Source organism: Pinus tabuliformis, chromosome 6 (assembly GCF_031772625.1).
Source record: "Pinus tabuliformis cultivar Carrire ecotype Pingquan chromosome 6, CPIR1, whole genome shotgun sequence".
NCBI lineage: Eukaryota > Viridiplantae > Streptophyta > Pinopsida > Pinales > Pinaceae > Pinus > Pinus tabuliformis.
The window spans coordinates 661,969,563-661,991,231 of NC_142292.1; the positions used below are offsets into that span (position 1 = coordinate 661,969,563).

Sequence of the window (21,669 nt, forward strand, 5' to 3'; positions counted from 1 at the left end):
CATTATTGGGCACAGATGCACGTGTGCAAGGCAAAGATGAAGGTGCTCCAAAGGCGGTTGGCCAAAGCACAAAAACGAAGAAAAAGGCCCGACCCCCTCCACATCTTGGCCGAGGCTTCCTTAAAGGAGCATGGCACTAAATAGCTCAGCCCCAGCACAAATTCCAAGAAATTTTGAGCATTTTGGGTCATTTTGGTTTTCTCAGGCAAAAAACAGGTTTTGTCCTCTCAACGGGTCTCACCCCCCGCGCAACCCTTTCATTTGGCTACTCCGTTCCGGGAAAACTCAGCATTTCTGGATTTGTCATGAAAAGTTACACATGCTCACCCATTGCCAAGAGATTTTATGAAGTTTTGGACCTCCTGAAAGTCAAAAAACAAGCAAAAAATGATTTTCTACCACATTTTTGACACACAGAAAGCAGTCTTGGGAGATTGCAATTTTGGAGGGGCAAATGACAACCAAATTCAGAAATTCCAGTTGGGTTGGAAAGTAGACTCACAGACCTTTCCAACAAGCCTACTCTTGCCTCATTTGGACACCTGAAAGTGCCCCAAAAGTGCTCTCAAAGGCGCGCGACCCGTCAGGCAAATTGCTCAGGATTTCAGCCTACAGCTCAGCAAAACGCAGTTTTGACTGTGTTTGACTTTTTGGAGTTGATTTTTATCCTTCTTGTTGTAAATGATGTAAATTTATGACACTTTTACACTTATGTATCTCTTCTAGAAGATTCATTCATGAGATAGGTGAAAATTAAATGAATGAACTGGTTTCCTAGCTTATAGAGGCAAGTTGTTTTGACTGCCTAGTTTTCAGTGCTTAGTTTAGAATTGGTTGAAACAGCTCCTAGGATAGTGAGCTCGACCCCTAGAGGCAGGGAAAGATGTTAGATGATCTATATTATGTACTCTCTTGCTCATTTTCATGGTTGGACTCTTGAGGGAGAAGCTCTTATTGTATTACTCACTGTATCTCTGCAATTTTTGGCAAAGGAAGACCAGGGTTTTGCAGTCCTTTTTGGGATTCTTGTGGACACATGTATTGATGGTGTGTTTCTCTTTGTACTTGTAAGTGTGTTATGTGAATCATTTCCTTACTTTTCCTTCTGCACATTAGGCAAATGAAGTGTTAAAGTAGAACTCATGACTGTCATGCTCTGCTTTTAAGTTTGCTTAATATCAATGTTTTCGACTGCTTAAAGGGAATTCAAGGTTATTGCTTGCTCTCCTTAACTCCTCACCGGTCATTCTCATCCATCCACCTCTATCAAAGGCATCAATATTGTTTCCTACCTCGCCCCAAAGAACCCCCTGCAGAAACTGTGTCCAATCCCCGCACCCAAAATTGCCATTCCCCAATTTTCCACCAAAAACCTAAAAATCCCAAATCAAACCTCTTGATCAGTTTACTAGCCTAAAATCAGTGTTTCCCTATTGGTTATCTCGCCCATTGAAGATCTTTACCGAGATAAACCGGAGAGAGCCCTCTCCTGCCCCGTAGGGCTAGCTACGAGGCTAAGTGGTTTGATGTTGCCTTGGAGTTTACCTTTTTCAGCTTGAGGTGAAATTCCAAGCGCTAACACCATGATCGAACGAAGCACATCAATACTAAATATCATCTGATTCGACATCATGTTGAGGCCAAAACAATCCATCTCCGCCATTGTTCCACTAATGAGCAAATTGCAGACATCTTCACCAAAGCACTTGGAAGAGAAAAGCTTGAACGATTCAGAACGATGCTTGGACTCACCAACATCCCTTCAAATTAAGGGGGGGAATGTTGACACCTAATCATCAGGATTGGGTGAATAAGTGTAACTGATGTAAATAAATAATAATAAATATGAATAGTCACCGGGAGATGAAGTGAACAGTCTCTCCCTCATGTATATAATAAAGACCAACCTGAATGAATAAATGTGAATTGATTTGGAGGAGTTACTGCCTGGTCTGACATAAATCTCTAGAGTTTCTTATCATTGTTTATTGCTAAATTTATATGGAACTAATTCTTGATTGAAGTGTTGTAAATGAAACATTTTGTTGGGATCACAGAATCAAGCATGAGGAGAAGTCTTTGGAGAAACCAACCCACTCTTGATACATTTTTAAAGGAGCTCTCATTTGTTCTTTGAGCTTTCATACTTTTATCTTACAAAGTGGTTTTGCAGGGATTTTGGCACATAGCTTGTACACAAGACAAGCATTTCTAAATTTAAATCTCTTTTAAAAAAACATTGTACTTCATTTCTTTCATTTGCTATCTAAGAGCTTGAAGATGGCTAAGAAAAAATGAGTTTACTCTCACTCTTTAGCTTAGCCTTTTGTAAATTATAATTGTACATATACATTTTATCTTGTTGATTTTTTTATTAATACTTAACTTATTTTGCAGTCATTGTTTGGATTGTTTGCGGACTATTGTGTGGCAGATTTTGAAGAGCAACTTCCCACAACATCTAACAAGTGTTTGCAGGACCTTTGGCAAGTTTTGGGGTTTCAATTTCCAAGGATGCCATGAGCCCTTTTGAGGCTTATTTTGGCCAAAGTCGAGTTCACTAGAGGGCTGCCCATTTTCCTCTCTAAGTCGTGGGCATTTGGAGGAAACTCACACCTTTCCCTTTCATAAGTTTTGTGAGATCGTGTCACTATCTCAAGAAAGGAGGTCTAGTGTCCAAGTTTCAAGCAATTATTGTGAGGACTCTCCTTGAAGTTTAGTTGAGGACTTTGAAGGGCCCTCTTTTTATTGTAATATTAATAAAATATCTAATTCGCTTGTGGGAGCTTGGGATTTCTCCCATGGTATCTTATCTCCCCATTTAGAGGGAGGCTTCTCTTGGGTGGATTGACATTTGCATGGTTTAAGCTTTCATACTGCATTCACTTCCATGCATGCTTTAATTGGGAATTAACACAAGGAAAGAGCTAACCAGCCATATATTGGGTATTTAATGCCCTCAGAGCAGCACGCAACTTAACGCGATAACACGGGAGCGGGCAAATTCGGCATTAAATAATATTTGCCCGCTCCCGTGTTATCGGGCTAAGTGGCGTGTTGCTCTGAAGACATTAAATACCCAATATATGGCTGGTTAGCTCCAGCCATTAACACAATCTCACTATCACATTTCATTAGGTTAAAGTTTGTTACAATTTCATTTGAGTTTTGCATTCTCTATCTCATTGTTGCTTGAAGTTACAAGCTTACACTTTACTTTGGGCAATTCATCATTTACATACAAGTGTTTTATATTTTTAACAAACTTTGATTTGTTTCCATTTACCTTGGTAAATTGTTTCATGAGCACTTGAATACATGCTTCATTTTTATGCTACATTGTTATCCTGAATATTGGAACAATTTATTGTCATTGTCCATTTGAAACAAATTTTACTTTTAAGCAAATTTCTTGTATCGTTTTAATTCATTGATGAGACACATGCAATACTTGTAAGCTAATTTTATTCAGTGTTCCACGAGACACGTCCCCCAGGGTCAGGTGCATGCACCCCTCGCACTCCATGCACCCGGGACAAGGGGGATGTCTAGGGAAACGTTTCCCCACGTCCCCCTTTTGGGGAGACGTGGGGAAACGCAGGGGGGACGGTTCCCCAGTGTGGGGGGACGCGACTCCCCAAAATGGGGATGCCTAGGCATCCCCCCTCAAAAATGGGCTATGCGTCGCCCCTTAAATTTGCTTGTAAATAATGATTTATGATAAGGGAAACCTAGTATTTGACCATATTTCCCTACTAATGCTATGCAATTCATGGTAATGTTAACTTCTTAAAGTGAAAATGAAAGATAAAGGAGAATGACAATTTTACTTAAATTTTTAACATTACCATGAAATGACGCAGGATGTTTGAGAGTGGTTCTGACCTCATTGGATTTCATATGGAGAAAGTAGAATTTTAGATCTCACTCAAAATCCAGTAGATTTAACAATTTTTCAGGAATTCAGGATTCGATGGATTGCAATGTTTCCATTGCATTTTGTCATGTACAAGGGTATGGAACTAGTATTTAATCAAGAGCACCAAGCCCTCTGTGTACTTTAGAGTGACTTTTAGACTCATCACTCCATTGTTTTCGAGTTTTAGTTATATCAATTTACTATTCCAGTTTTCATATTTAAGTATCTATTATAGTCTATTTTGCTTAGTACTATAATGATGAATGATGAATTTAATTTTTAAATCAATGTAGATTCTAGAATGGTGAATAATGAAAGATGAATATGGATCAGAGTATTTCATTATTGAAACTCGCAGTCTATGGATGAATCATGAATGTATTAGTAAGGATGATGAGTATGGATCAATGTATTTCATTAATTAATTCAATTACGTATGTATCATTGTATTTATTCTTTCATTATTGAACATGAATTTGATATATATATATTAAAAAAGGAAAAAAAAAATTACATACCCCGACGTCCCCCCGTCCCCCTGCTCCCTCATAATTTCTCTAAAATTTGAGGGTACTCCCACACATCCCCCTTGTGCGTCTACCCGCACCCGCGTTTCCCTCTCCCGAAGTCTTGGTGGAACATTGATTTTATTCCTCCAATTGAAGTTATAATTGCAACTTATGTTGAACACTATTTCATTTTCAAGCATTGCAAATCAATCTCTCTTTTGGGGAAAAAGCTTACATGCATTTCATCTAAGCATTTTAGTATAGGAAGACCCCAAGCCTCGTTAAAACTTAGTCCAACTTAAGTTGGTTGAATAGACTTTTAGGGACCCTCTACCTCTATTGACTCCTCATTGTGAGATCCAAATATTTGGGCGAAGATGAGGTCTAAGGACTAGAGTTCAATTGTAACTTTGCCTTAGCACTAATTAATAAAATAAACCAAGAACTCATTCCATCACATTTTTTTTGTTTGCAAATTTCTTGCTATCTTGATGGTTTAAAGTCTCACATGCAAATCTTATTTCAAGAGGCACTTTGGATGCAAGCATTGTAATCTCTTTTAATTTTGCAACAAGTTTAATTTTCTTGTACTTGGAAATTGGCTTATCTTTTGGTTTAATTGCATATTGTCATGAATGGTTGATTTCACTTTCAAGTACTATTATTTTGGGTTGCAAACTTAATTGCATGTTGTCATCTTGGTCTAACATTTGAGTTCTTTTTGTATCATTTTGAGCAAGATAGTTTCCATGCTTTGATTTGTAGACTTATTCATCTTGAAAGCATTTATAATATCTTGTGCTAACAATTTATTGTTTCACTTTTTAGGGTTATTTTGGCTTTCCATTTGAAAGCATTTCACTTCATTCTAAGCAAATACAATTTCATTTCTTAAAGAGCAATACTTTGAAGGCACTAGTTGTTTATGTATTTCATGCTTATCTTATGTATTTATGGTTATTGCTCATATCAGTTTTGCTTATAAATCTTAAAGAAATAATCTATTTAACTCTAACAATTCTCCTAGAAACTCACATCTTTTAACTTAACTTTTCATTAGGGACCACCCCCCTTAGCTAACCTAGGAGATAGCTCAAACGGAGAGAGTCGGCATTAGTACGACAGCCCCTTCTCTGAGTTTTGTGCCACCAACCACACATTGTGGGGTTGAAGGTTTTTCTCACTGACTTGTAGGTAGGTGTAGGCAGCAGGGTCAACATGACCCAATCAATTGTTTGTAGCAAGTTGGATCTACTAGACTCGACTCTAAACCCCTCAACCTCTTTAAATTTGTAATCATGGGAGTCACCACGGGCTTGCAATCCATCATGCCAAATCTCTTAAGCATCTCGATCACATATTTACCCTGACCAATATATATCTCCCTTGGCTTGTGCCATGCTTTTAGTCCCATGTACTAATGCATTATCCCAAGATCCTTCATTTCAAACTCGGCCGCTAATTGCTTCTTACATTCCTGAATATGATGCTCTACTCTTGTGGATAGTAGGTCATCCACATACAGTAGTATGATTACAAGTTCTTCTTGGACCACCTTAATGTATAAATTCAGATCTGTGGAACTCTTGGTAAAACCAAGTCTCAAGAGGCATGCATCCATCCTTGCATACCATGCTCTTGGTGCTTATTTTAAGCCATATAGAGCTTTCTTCAACCTGCAGACATGAGTTTCCCTTTGATTTATTTCAAATCCTTGAGGTTGCCCAATATAGACCTCCTCATCAATCGTCCCATTTAGGAAAGTTGTCTTGATATCCATTTGATGAATGTTTCAACCCATAAAAGCAGCCAACAAAACAAGCGATCCTATTGTTGTATACTTAGTTTTGGGAGCAAAGGTTTCCTCATAATCAACCCCTTCTTTCTGTGAGAAGCCCATTGCTACAAACCTTGCTTTGTATTTGTCTACGCTCCCATATGCAACATGCTTTATGTTATAAATCCATTTTGAATTGACTATCAATTTGTCGCTAACCTAGGGACAATTTCCCATACATCATTCTTCATTATGGACCGGTATTCTTCTTGCATAGCACTCCTCCATTCTTGATGCTTAGTTGCATCCTCATAGGAGGAAGGTTTTGCCTCAATCAACTTTGTCATGTATGCAACATATCCAGAATACCTCTTTGGTCTCTTACTTTCCCTGGATGTCCTTGATGTTGTATGTCCTTCTGCCTCTTGAAGAGTATTTTTCAATCAAAATAGCCTCTTCCGATTTTCTAGAACAATTAATTGTTGTATAGGCTCACGAGGACCTTCAACATCTTCTTAAGTAGGTCTCGGTTCTTGACCATCGTCGTCTCTATAGATATTATCAAAGATAGGAACTTCTTCATCAGAGTCAACTCGAACATCCTTCGATTTCTTGTAAGCTATGTTTTCATCAAAGATGACATCTCTGCTTACCTCAATTCAACAATCCTCCTTAATATAGATTTTGTATGCTTTAGATGAAGCACTATACCCAACAAAGATGCCCCTTAGACTAGTAGGATCTAACTTCTTTCTTTTATCCTTGGGTACATGAATATAAATAGGACACCCAAATATGCAAAGATGATCCACACTTAGTTTCTTTCCTGTAAATGCTTCTTTTGGAGTCATGTTATTGAGGATCTTGTGAGGACTTCGATTTTGCAAGTAAACAGTTGTCACACATGCCTCACCCCATAGGAATTGAGGAATATCCTAAATCCTGATCATGCAACATAGTTCTAACACATTCTTCAATAGTACAATTCTTCCTTTTTGCTACACCATTTTGTTCAGGATTATAGGGAACAATGAGCTCCTTCTTGATTCCTTCTTCATTGCAGAAAATAAACATACCCAAGAAATAACAAGATCTGAAAATATATGAGAAATATAAATATACCCAAGAAATAACAAGATCTGAATATAGAAATGCTTCACTTTATTAATCAAACCTTTAAGGTAGGGCAACACCATATATTCACTCCTTAAGAAAGGGGAACACTCCACAAGCCATATGCTTGTTCATACAATATTACTTGACATCTCTCAATGGGGAGTCTCTAGCCTCTATATAGGCCTCATACATACAATACCATGGGTCCTTACCATGGTTCCCTTAATACCATCTATCTAATACAATGGGCTTATTACATTATTGCTAACTACTTGTGGTCCCTTACATGATACGGGTTAACCACTTTATTTATTACTATGACCCATCTCATTATTACATTATTCCCTTGGGAACCTCCCTCTGTACCCCATACTATCCCCCCTAGGTATACTACATTCCACCCCCCTTAAACATGTTTCGTCCCCAAAACATAAGAAGAACACAAATAATAAGATCTACTCAAATGAGTAATCCGCTGGAACCATGCATGTGCATCTAGCCATCCAAGGGAAAGGTGAACCCTCGATCTAGCTAGTGCCTCGCTTGCTTGAGATATGAGTTGACCCGGTGGCTCCTCTGTGTCGCTGTGTTGTGGGTGGATCATCTCCCCTCTCTATCTGTCATGCGCGGGTTGTTGTCCTTGTTGTTGATTCGTTGCCATCGTGTTGGTTGTTTTCTTGCAGGGTGATGTGGGTGGCGATATGCTGAAGTTTTAACCAGCGGTGTATCTTTATTTAATTCACCACCTAATGGAGCCTGATTGGTATCTTGTACATGTTGTGGTGCTTGTTGTTGTTTCTTACCTTCCAATATTACTTCAACCACTAAGTCCTCATTTGATGTATCAGTACCTATAACATTTTCTGCTTCAGCCTCCTTGGACACTACCTATTTTTCTAGTACCTAGTTTGATGTTTGTGTTTGATTGTCAACCATCAAAAGCTCATCATCTGATGTGTCTGTGTCATTAGAGCTTTGTGCTTCTGCCTCCATAGTCTCTGCTTGGGTCTTAATGGAAATATCCTGCAATGTAATTTTCTTCTTTTTATACCAGCACTTCATAAATTTCTTCTACACATTAATATTGACAGTACCCACAGATTCCATTCAAGGATATCCCAAAACAACATCCATGTTATCCATATCTGAAGTATAAAAATCACAATGCAACACATACTTATCCATAGAAAACTTGAAATCTTTATAAACTTGAACATCCTCATTATCAACCTTTGTGTTTTCAATGTGTTTTGCTGGAACTTGCAATTTTTTTGCCAAATTAACATTGATAAAATTATGTTTGCAGCTAAGATTTATAGACACAGTGATCTTCTCCTTCTAAATCAATCCATGAACCTGTAATAAGAAGATACCAGTAGAAAATAACCCTTTAGGTTTCTTGGTTTCCTTCTTTCCTGTAAAAATAGCTTTTGTGGTTTCCTCCTTTCTAGTATAAGACCATTCGTCCAAAAGTAGTTCTTCTATTTCATCAGCACTAGGTAACTTCAAAAACTCACTGTCAAGTGATTTCCACCATAAAGCAACCTCATTTTTCAAATAATACCCTATTTTGTCCTTCCAACACCCTGGAAAATCCAACTTATGATATGCTATAAAATTTTCAATAAAAGACCAATCATATTTTACTTTTAAAAACTTACTGTTATAAGCCATGAAGAGGGTTTTGAAAACAAATCGCTTACTTAATGAAAATTTGAAATGGCCACAATTCGGTGAATATTGCTCAGAATCCCTATTATGACATGTTTTCTAAAATAGAACAACCATTATGCTTCTTCCCATGTAATAGAAATCCCGATCTAGGCACTAGAATATCAGATTCGTGCTGCAATTGTCCCGTCGTCACAAAAATTTCTGAAAAAAAAAAAAGAGTTGATTTTAAATCAGCGAGATCTTCCTCATTCGGACTCCAATTCGACTGATTTTTTTTTTTTGAAATTGGGTTTTTTTCAAAGAACCCAAATCTGCTATTAGATTATGCAAATGTTGCCCCAGAACATACAAATTTGATCTGCAAACTCGCCACCCCGAAAAATGTCTGCAACACAACTGATTTTTAAATCAGCAATATCTCCCTCATCCGGACTCCGATTCGGCCGTTTTTTTTCAAATTGGGTATTTTTTTGCAAAGAACCCAGATCTGCAATTAGATTCTGCAAATGTTGCCCCAGAATGTACAAATCTGATCCGCAAACTCGCCGCCCCAAAAAATGTCTGCAACACAGCTGATTTTTAAAACAGTAATATCTCCCTCATCTGGAATCCGATTCGACCGATTTTTTTTTCAAATTGGGTATTTTTTTAGCAAGGAACCCAGATCTGCTATTAAATTTTACCAATTTTGCACCAGAACATATAGATCTGATCTGCAAACTCGCCGCCCCAAAAAGTTCCTGCAAAAATAAAAATAAAAAATTCTGCTTTGCCCAAGAAAGTGCTTTGATACCACTTGTTATAGATGACCTACAAATATATGAAAATAGCAATATACCCAAGAAATAACAAGATCTGAATATAGAAATGCTTCACTTTATTAATCAAACCCTTAAGGTAGGGCAACACCATATATTCACTCCTTAAGGAAGGAGAACACTCCACAAGCCATATGTCTGTTCATACAATATTCCTTGACATCTCTCAATGGGGAGTCTCTAGCCTCTATATAGGCCTCATACATACAATACCATGGTTCTCTTAATACCATCTATCTAATACAATGGGCTTATTACATTATTGCTAACTACTTGTGGTCCCTTACAATGATACGGGTTAACCACTTTATTTATTACTATGACCCATCCCATTATTACATTATTCCCCTTGGGTACCTCCCTCAGTACCCCATACTATCCCCCCTAGGTATACTACAAATATACGAAGATGATCCACACTTAGCTTCTTTCCTATAAATGCTTCTTTTGGAGTCATGTTATTGAGGATCTTGTGAGGACTTCGGTTTTGCAAGTAAACAGCTGTCATACATGCCTCACCCCATAGGAATTGAGGAATATCCTGAATCTTGATCATGCAACATAGTTCTAACACATTCTTCGATAGTACAATTCTTCCTTTTTGCTACAACATTTTTGTTCACGATTATAGGGAACAATGAGCTCCTTCTTGATTCCTTCTTCCTTGCAGAAAGATATTAATTCTTTGGAGGCGTATTCTCCACCATTATCTAACCTCGGAATTTTGATCTTTCTCTCGGTCAAATTTTCCACTTCATTCTTGAACTCCTGAAACATTTCAAATAACTCATCCTTGTTCTTGAGAAGGTATAGCCAAGTCTTTCTTGAGTAATCATAAATTGAAGTTACATAATATTGATGCCCACCAAGAGACTTAACTTCCATAGGCCCACATACATGTGAGTGAATGAGATCCAAAATTTCTTTAGATCTGGTTTCACTACTTGCAAATGGTTTCTTTACATTCTTGCCTAGAGAAAATCCCTTACAAGTTCCTTCATGATACTCCTTTATTTTGGGGATGTCATTGACCATTTGACTGTAGATGGCAAAATCTTATAATGAACTCGCTTCTAAGTGAACTAGGGCTTGAGCTAGAGGTGTGTAGAGTTTATACAATGTTCCCTCATGAACCCCAATCACCCTTACTTCATTAATATTAAAGCGCTTATCCCAAACCAAAACCTTGCCATCAACAAAAGCAACTCGATTACCCTTATCCTTTACAAAATAAATAGAAAGTAGATTTTTCTTCAAACCTGGAACATATAAGATGTTTTTGAGGTGAATGTTTCCACCTGACGCGAGCTCCAATGATGCAGACCAAATGCCTTTCACTAGATAGCACTTGTTGTCTCCAAGTTCAAAAGAGTGAGATGAGATTCCCTTTGATAGGGTTTGGAGTTGACTGCATTCTCTTGTCATATGTCTGGACCTATACATTCTCATCCTTGAATGTGTCGGATAAAGCATAAAACAAACATCCACCTGCTACTTCCTTTGCGAGCTTGGAGATGATCTATGATGGATACCTTTTGATAGATGAAGCGAGATTTTCAAGAATCTTGAAACTCTTCCTTATAACCCTTGCCATAGAGCCAACAAAGATGTGATCTTCAGACTCCTTGCACCTTAGCTCTGATACCATGTTGGAAAATCTAGAGACTCGCATATTATAACTTATTTTCCTTGGCTTGATAATTACTTGTGATGTTAGATGTATTTTTCTTACTTCTTTAATTATGTTCTCAAGCAATTACCAAAACAAGAAGATCACAAAGAGACAAAGTACACAAGATACAGGCTCCAAGCCAGGGCAAAACCCCTCCAAGGAGAAAACCCGGAAAACGATTCTCTTCTTCATTAGAATCTGCTTACAAAAGAGACTTCCAAGACCTAAAGATTCAAGCCAACAAAGCCTCCAAGACTCAAGTCAGCCCCCAGCAAGATCTACTTTTGATCAGCTTCCAGAACTTCGATATTGCAACTTTGACCCCAGCAATAGAATTTAGGCCCCCAACAACAGCCCCAGAATTTCGTCCTCTTGTAGTTGGCAACTACACAAACCTTAGCAAGATAGAGAAAAAGATAGACCTTACCAAACTTTGGCTTATACTCCTCTTCTTCATCCTCCACCTATTCTTCTTCCTCTTCACTATTACAAATAGAACTTGATTGAGATTGTGTCCAAATGAGGTTGCGCTCCCTTCTATTTATAGCCTTTCTTGAGGGTCGAATAGCCTTCCCTTAGGCCAGCTTGTCCTTGCTCTTGGGTCAACTTGGTCTTAGGTTTTTCCATGGCTTTTTCATGATAAAAATAAATATTTTTCTTCATTACAATGAGTCCAAATGGGACTATGATACATGACCAATATTATTCTTTATCCTAGAAGAAGACCTTAAAGCGAAGAACAAGCTTTTGACTCAAACCTGAGTATGAAACCCATACTCCAAAATAAAATATAATTTCTTTTTCTTTCATTTTTCTTCCTTTATAACAAATATACAATGTCATAATTACAATTACAGCATAATGAAGACCGAACCTAGTTACAATTTTCAACATGTCGAAGCAGTTAGTTACTAGGAAACCTTGGGGTTTCTCAATGAACCTGTTGTCGCCTCGCTTGCACACCTAGGTTAGTGTGGGGAAAATCCTCAAACCCACAAGGTCTGGCCTTTGTGGCAAATTAAGAGATGGGGCTATCAAATATTCCCAACTCTCTCTGTTAAAGCTCTCTCCTAGTTAAAGCTAAGGGGGATGGTCCCTAAAGAAGGTCGATTAAAGGAAATGTGAGTTTCTAGGAGACTAAAATGAACGGAGAGCTTATCATAATCAATTTGATTTCACAATATGAACAAGTAATGAAATATATATAAGCAACATTCAATGATTCATTCAAAAATATATACAATCTTAAACCAGTGCTTAAACAAGTAATTGCTCAAATAAATAGTATGTACTTGCTCAAATAGAAATTTCAAAGTGGGATGAAAAATAATCCTGCAAAAGGAAAAATGTTAGAGAAATAAATGAAATATCACTTGTACAATGGAAATATTGAGTGAATATTTCAAGTCTGAAATCCTATTGCAACAACTGGAATTAATTCTTCTAATTGTTAATTAATTAACAATTTATTTGCTACGGCAAATATCGAATAAATCACACTACAACCTTCACAAATAAAACTGTGGAAAATAATAGCGCTAAAAACTAAGAAATACGTTAGCACACACACTTAAATTTGACACACTTATTTTTGGACTAAAGTCCCTAGAAAAACCCAACTTGGGAAAACCGGTGTAGCAGTTGAGGGTTTTATATTATTATGTAGCAGTGAAGTTATCTAAGTACAATTCGGATGCCAAATATTGGCTATCCTATAGAAAAAATACAAGAAAAAATAATCTGAGGGAAATTGCCCTCACTCCGAGCAATCCCGGCTCTTGACAGCCCCTGAAAGCAAGTCGTCCACCTAGCTCTGCATAGAGCCCTGCGTCACCTCTGCAAAATCCCTCGAACACTTTAGCTTGGAACTTCTTCAAATCCAGTTGTCTTGCCTACTGCTGACTGGGAAACTATCTCTCTGACACTCTAGAAATGTCTTCCGACCTTTGGAATGATAACCAGCGTCACCCCAACAAAATCGAACTGCCTTCTAAAGCAATTGCGCATCCTCCTGGAGAAATTTCAGCCTCTTTGTATAGTACTCACCAAATTTGGAAAGTTCTTCCTCCGACTTCACTGTCCTTGCCCCTCTCTATCTCTGCTTCCCTTCTAAAGCTCTAACTCTTCCGGCAATAGCTGCTCTCTAGAAAAATCGAACTCTCCAAGGAAATCAATCTCTGTGTATGTGTTCTTCATCTACCCATCGACTTCTTATAATCTTTTGTTGGGACTCCAATGGCCAAGATTAAAACTTGTTCAAAGGCTAAGATCATATTGGAGTCAATCCGTATGAGTTTCTAGATGATTCACACTTTATCTCAATTAATTTTGATTAATTAACCCCTTTTCCTAAGTTTAGACTTGGGAAATAATTAAAAAATAGGTTAAAAATCTAATTGAAACACTTCTAGGTGGAATTTCCAGAAACAATTTCTGGGTTATGGAGAACTCATGTGTTTTAGCCTCTTCACAAAGTTTCAAGACTAGAACACCTTTGATGCTACAAAAACTAACACTCCCTCTTAGTGAGGAAGGTGTTCTAGTGTTGCACCACTACTACAACACCCTGTCTTTGTATCACCCTATGTCACGCTATTGGTGTCTGGCCACTATGACTGCCTGTCACTACTCACCAACCACTGCAGAACTCTGATGTTGCATATGTGTTGTTGATGACACTGTTACACTGCTGCCAACTCTGCATTTGCACTACAACTCCCTCTCATTTGTTGTTGTTGCAACTGCAATAAAAGCAACTGAGAAGCATCCAAAATACTAAATCAACTGTCACTGTGCTACATCTGCTACCTGAGTATCTGACTGCTACTAGCCTCTGCACTGTCCACTGAGGAATCTGTGTTGTTGTTGTCTCTACTACTGAGCCTCTGGCTCTACGATCAACACTGCACTGCGCTCCTCAACACCTAACTGCTACTAGTCTTCAACTAAGTCACCTGACACGGGGATTCAGGACACGTAGGATTCGAGATTCGTGGTGTCGGATTCGGACACGCTGACCCCCCGGAACAAGACACGTTAGGACACATTATATATTATTTTATTAAATATATATATATATATATATATATATATATTTAAAATATATATATATATATTAAAAATTAGATATTATCATATTTCTTACACAAATTTTAATCAATGATACAAATTTATTGATTTCAAACATAGATCTTCATCTATAGCTATTAGCATGCACATACAAAATTCAAATAAATGTCAGTGGTACTGGTCACATCAATGATAAATCTATTAAAAATTTAAATCATGATTCATAATTCATAACTGAAAGACAACTTACAACTACAAGATAGTAAGATAAACACACTGACAATTGTAGTTTTCTCATTAAGTCATCAAATCAAAATGTGTTACATAGGTAGTGTTGGTGCAATGCCAATGGCAAATAGAAATAGAAAATATAAAACAACTACAGGTATACAAGCCTCAAGGCATCAATCAGCATCATTGTCCCCATCATCATGGTCCCCACTGCTCTCCTCTGCATCCTCCTCCTCCCCTGTATCCATAGTCGCCTCTGCATCTGCTGGTATGGAGGTTGACCCCTCTAAGTCATCAAATCTAACAGGCTCTAGCACTGGATCATTGAGATCCATGTTGGCCAATGCCAACTCAACAGTGGTGTCCAGACCCATATCATCAGGAACAGTGTTACTTGGGAGCAGGAGCGAAAGCGGGGAGCGGGAGCGAAAACGGGAGCGGGAGCGACATATTCAGAAGCTCTTGGTTTGGTGCTCTTGATTAAATACGAGTTCCATACCCTAATACATGACAAAATTCAATGGAAACATTGCAATCCCCCAATCCTAAAATCCTGAAAAACTGATAAGTCTGTTGGATTTTGAATGAAATCTAAAATTCTACTTTCTCCATATGAAATCCAATGAGGCTGGAACCACTCTCAAACATCCTGAGTCATTTCATGGTAATGTTAAAAATTTAAGTAAAAGGATGAAAATGAAGATTAAGGAGAATGTCACTTTTACTTTAAGAATTTAACATTACCATGAATAGCGTATCAATACTAGGGCCTAGACTTGATCATGAAGCTGCCAAAATGCTCTACTCCTTGCTGCAACAGCACAAATCACTTGCCAACAACACAAATCACTTGCCAAATGAAAATATTAATGAGCAAACACGCCCTTTTCTTTCCCGCACTGAGCTTAGCGAGTCCTGGAAACAGGACACGTGTCCCAAAATTGCGACACGCTTTTGAAAATCGTGACACGACCTCGGATTCGACGTGTCGGAAACGGACACGACGTGTCATATGATTTGGACACGAATCCGGACCGAATCGTGTCGGATTCACTGGATTCAGGATTCGTAGGGGGTTTAGGACGAATCCGGTGACTTAGGTCTTCAATTGTCACTTCGGAATCTGACTGCATCAACTGACACTGATCCATCCTACTACTGAATATTGTGGGCCCCTATAGAAAGGTAATGATCCATGAAGAAGACACCTCAATGGAACTTGCCCAAATTTGCGCAACTTTGGGACTATAACTTCATATCGCCCCACCTCACTCCTAGAGATATAGCTGCAAACATGGAAAAATCTTCCTTCAGCCTAGAGGACAACTTGTCTATCTCTATGGACATTATCGCCTGGTCCTGCTTCTCCTACTTGTCCTTCTTCCTGAGAGGACACTATGTAATGTAGTGGTCGAACTCACCACATCTGAAACACTTGACCTTGACAGGTCCTTCTTCTTCTTCTTTTTCCCTTGTCCCATACTAGGACCCTTTGATGATAGGGCCGCATTCTTCTCTTCACCCTTTAGTCCCTTGCTGCCACTGCCACTGATGGTACTCTTTACTAGAGCCCGCTTCAACTCCTCCTATTGTAGGTCGGACCACATCCTGTCCCATTTAAGCAATGTGTCTGTACCCAAGATACTTTGGACAAACACATGTCATTCCTCTGAGACACTATTCAGAGCCAACCATACAAGCTTTGTGAGTTGGGGTGCCTCCCTAATGACTGCAAGTTGATCTCGCACTTCCTGATTCCTGGTGATGAAGGCATCTATGCTTTTGCCCTTTTACATCCTTATGCTCCTCAACTTCTCCTATAGGAACATCTTCCTTTGCTCGGAAGTACTCTGATATAGCTCGGAGAGAGCATCCCACATTTCCTTGGTCGTACCTTTGTCTACCACATGTGAGACTATATGATCTCAGACTCCATCCAAGATCATCTACTTCACCTTTGCCATCTCCTTCTTGTACTCCTTGAGCTAATCAACATCCTGGGGTATTGCTACCACATTCTCTGCATAGGCTTTCAGGGAAAATTCATCTAGAAGGAAGGACATCCTAGCCTTCCAGATGACATAGTTGGAGGCTCCCTCCAACCTATCTTGATCTCTAAGCCCAGTTGTGACCATCTCAAAATCTGGTTGAAAATCTCCCTCTTTCCGTTTACTCAGTTGCTAGATCTGCTATTCACACTCCCTCTAGAGTGAGAAGATCTGCTCTCAGCTACTGCCAATCTGCAACTGGAAAAAATTAGATCTCTGAAACTCGAGATCCCCTGAGAAAAATTTTGCCTCCATGTGTACTATTTCTCTTCCACCCGGAGTTGATTCTGCTACTGCAAATTGCTGCAAAACCCTCTGTGCCCAAACAAGGAATCTGCTCAATGAAAATCTGAGTTGTTATTGCTCGCTCTGCCTGTTGGAATCACTATTCCGGACAATTTGGATTTTTTGCCACCCAACAACTGAAAAATGAACCCTTGCCCAGCAATTTGTACTACCTGGCTAGGCACTGCGCAGCCCCAGAAAATTTCCAATAATGTTATTCTGCAAACTGTGTCAAGAAAATAGACTCATTAGAACTAGAACAACCAACATGTATCACAACCTTCAGTTCTTGCTTACTAGTCAAGCCACTTGCCAACTTGCTCTGCATATGCCCTTCTGTTCTGTTAAAGTGTTCCATGGAACCATGGACAATTGCTTCATATTGACTCCTGAGTCCTATCCTATATATACTATGATATAAATAGTTTTATGTCTTGCTAAATGAGGAGGAATAACATCCAAGGGGAAACAAATGTGATTTCATTGTGATAAACTAAAGAGTGTGTACCAAATACACTGCAAGATAAAATATTACGCAGCTTGGAATGCACATGGACTCGTACAAATAAAATATGCATGCATAAATAAACCCCCTATCAAGCATCTAAGAATGGTACGCTTACCAGAATGTCTCGCGTGAGACCCCAAAGCTGTCGAGCTAGAGTGATGCGCTCTTTCATAGATGGAATCTCCGCAAGTACATAAGACTGGAATATTACCAAAAAAAAAGAAACTACTTTACTTACAGAATAATGGTGAGATTACAGTATTATTAAAACAAAAAGGAAAACTGGTCCAAGCAAACTCTACAGTTAGAAAATTATACATAACCTGACTACAACATACTAGTTCCTTTACTCTTGAAAATTTATTCTCCTTGTGCCCTCAAACAATAAGGACATCATATTTGTTTTCATTGAAACACCAATTATGATATAAAAACCATAACTATGAGACTAATTAATTATGGCTAACCACCAAAATATATCAGTGGTTTCAAAGAAGAGAATATTCGCCTGGCCTAAGCAATTTATTCAAGATGAAAATCAATGTAACAGGTATCACACATATCAGAAGTTACATAAAATGTTGACTGTGAGAATGTACAAAGAGAATTACCTAGTAGATTTCACATAAATGATGATATATATATATAAAAACAGTATAATGGCAAATATCTGTCTCAACATTTCAAAACACAAAATTAACTTTAGTATATAACTGCACCATTCATGCTGCTGCTCAGTCTACGTACAATTCTGAAGGCAGTTCTCATGTCAGCAATACACCTTACCAAATAGACATAACTTTTTTTATACAATTACACGATAGGCACTTTCCCTCAGACACAGGTAACTTCTTTAAAAAGATCTCGTCTCGTAGAAATAGAATTTGACAGCATCATTAATGGCATCACCATGACATCCCTATCAACAGCATCCCGAGGAGTAGTCAATACTGCTGAATCATCATTGCATATTACATTGACAAACCCCCATCCCACCCCTTAATTATCTTGCTTTACTCTTTAAGCCTCTCAAATTTTGCATTACAAACACTTTTGCTAAATGTACAGTCACAATTATCCTTAGCATTATAATAGATAAATTCAACTTAACAACCTTCAATCTATTACAGGATGAAAAAACCATTAATTCATGTGATTTTTCCATTTCTTAGCAACTTTGGCTTTCACGTTGTTCAATGTTGCACTTATCACAATAATATTGTCAAAACCAACCTCGGCAATAATATTGATAGTAATTATCAAAATAATTTCTCTTTTCAAAATTATCACAATAATTTCAATTTATCGTGATAATTTAGGTAATTATCATGATAATTTAGGTAATTATCGTGATAATTTCGAAATTATCACCTTAACTTTGTTAATTTCAACTTACTACCAATTATTTTCTTTTAACCCTAATTTTTTTGAAGTTAGGGGATTGAGCTGTGAGGATACTTCGACTATTTCCATTAGGCAAACATGGGGAAATCTATTGTTTTCATTTCCCAAATTCATCACATGAGATACATACCCTAGTAGTTAATGGTAATATTAAATTCTTAAAGTAAAAGTACTTAATTTTTTAACATTACCATTAATTGACTCGGAATGTTTGAGAGTAGTTTTGACCTTATCGGATTTTACATGGACAAAGAAGAATTTTGGATCCCACTCAAAATCCAGCAAACTTAGCAGTTTTAAGGATTTCAGTATTGCCAGAATTGCAACAGTTCTATTGGATTCTATGATGTATGAGGGGATGGAACTAATATTTAATCAAGATCACCAAGCCCTCTATGTACCTTGATGTTGGTAGTATTGACTGCTGAGCTCCCTGTTCATGACCCTATTAAAAATCTACACTTTGCTCAAGCAAAATCATTGATTAGGAAGTTAAGTTTTTTTAATCTTATTTTAACGGTTAGAGGTGTTGAAATATGTAACTAGGTTCGCTCTTTATAATGACATATGTAATCATGATTTTATGTATTTATGAAAAGAGAAAAATAAATTTAATATTGTTCTTGAAGCATGGGTTTCATGCTCAAGGGAAATTTATTTATAGGTTAAGCACCTATTGAGTGCTTCTAGGTTAATTGAGTCATTGTCATGTATTAAAGACCCATTTTGGCATGTTACATATTGTAAAAAAAATTTATTTGAGTCAAAATAGAGTCAAAAGACCCTCCAAGACCTCATCATGGTGCAAAGATCAAGTCAGCCTACATGAAGGGACAAGTCAGCCTAAAGATAGCAATTTGTACCCCTCACAAGCCTATAAATAAGAAGGAACTCGACCTCATTTGGACACTCACTCAAGCAAGTTCGATCTTCTCAAGATAGAAGCTGGAAAAGGATGAAAAAGAAAGAGAAGAACTAGATCGAAGTTTTTGGGCCTCTCTCTCTCTCTCATGTTAGGGTTTCTAGATTTGTTGGGTAGAAGAATTTGTTTAACAGAAAAATTTGAAGAATTTGTTGGGCAAGTCAAAGTTGCAGAAGAATTTGCTGGGTAGGTAAAAGTTGTAGAAGAATTTGCTGAGCAGGTCAAAGTTCCAGAAGAATTTGTTGGGCAAGTCGAAGTTCCAGAAGAATTTGTTGGGTAAGTTCAAATTGCAAAAGTTGTTGGAAACATGGTTTGACTTGGTCTTGGAGGGTCTTGGTCAAGGGTCATAGGTCTTGGAATTCGTGAATTGAAGTTCTATAAGAAGAGAAGAATTCTTGTGAGTTTTCCTCTTAGTTGGAGAGGTTTTGGCCCTAGATGATCGCCTACACCTTGTGTCCTACTGTCTCATTAATTTTATTGTTTGGTAGTTGCTTGATGATAAAGAACATTAATAATAATCAAGAGAAAGAAGAAGCTAATCAAATAAAGTAAAAATATATCACAAGCAGTTATCAAAGTAGGAAAAATCCTCTACTCTAGTTGCCCCTAGATTTCTCAACATGGCGTCAGAGCTAAGGTGACTACATCAGGCAAGGGCAGTCCAAAGAGGAATACTCAAAGGTCGAAGCATAAAGAGATCACCTTGGAAACATCAAGAGCATCAAGCATCAAGAAGTTCGATCAAGAGAGAAAAAGAAGCCTAATACCTAGCAAAGAAAGAAGAAGGAAGAGAAAAGCACTTTAGATCTGTTTTGGGCTATATTCCTCCACATGTGTGAAGGTTAGGACATCATCTTGTAGCAGAAGATAACGAATTGTAGCCACTCCAAGAGAGTCAAAGTTTTTGGGTCAAAGGAAGTCTCCCTTGCAAGCCGAATTTACAAGAAAAAGATTCCATCTCAAGCGAAGGAGAAAGGAGAAAAATTTGTCCATCTTCTAGCCACATGTGTGAACCAGGGTTACTGTAGAAAATGACAAAATTGCAAACCTGCTACTACTAGCCGAAATTCTAAAGAAGGGCCGAAATTTGAGGTTGTCAAACAAGTTTGAATGGCATTGACTTGAAGGAAGAGAAGCAGGAAAAAGCATTTTCATCATCATCAAGGAATCAATGTGATCTCCCTTTAAGCCAAGGATCACTTTTGAAGGAAGACATCTTCACCAAGAAGACATATTCTATTATCTACATCATCATCAAAATCAAGAAGGCATTAAGTTGAAGATTTCATCATCTAGGAGTATCTTCACTTAACAAGTGTCTTTGTATCTATATTTGAATTTGTCAAAATGAGTTCATTTTGCAAGGAAAGCAACAAATTGGTTAGGTCGTCAAACTTTCTTGCAAGAAAGAAGAGGATAGATTTGATCCTCATAGAAAATGAAGTCGTTGAGCATGTTAAGGGTTTGGCCACTAAACCTCCAAAGGAAGAAGCTCAAGCTCTAGTTGAATACATGAAATAAGGGCTCAAAGGATTCTTATAGAATCCATCAACGATCCCCTCATTACGTATGTAGCAAAGTTAGAGACATCAAAAGAAATCTACAAGAAGTTAGTGGAATTATTCTATGTAAGCAACGCTAGAGAAGTCATATCTTTAGGAACCAAGTTGTATAAAATGAATGTACCAAAGGAAGAAGGAATAGCCTTATATCTTAT

At 37.8% G+C, this 21,669-nt stretch overlaps 1 protein-coding gene across 2 annotated transcripts in view; it reads right to left on the reverse strand.

The window, feature by feature from the left end:
• LOC149260346 (rsm22-cox11 tandem fusion protein 2, mitochondrial-like) overlaps window positions 1-21,669 on the reverse strand; it is a 561,260-nt gene that overhangs the window by 247,504 nt on the left and 292,087 nt on the right. For both annotated transcript variants that reach the window (XM_089420322.1, XM_089420323.1), the window contains exon 7: window positions 17,742-17,825. In XM_089420322.1, the coding sequence (XP_089276448.1) occupies window positions 17,742-17,825 (84 nt within the window). The remainder of the gene's footprint in view (window positions 1-17,741; window positions 17,826-21,669) is intronic.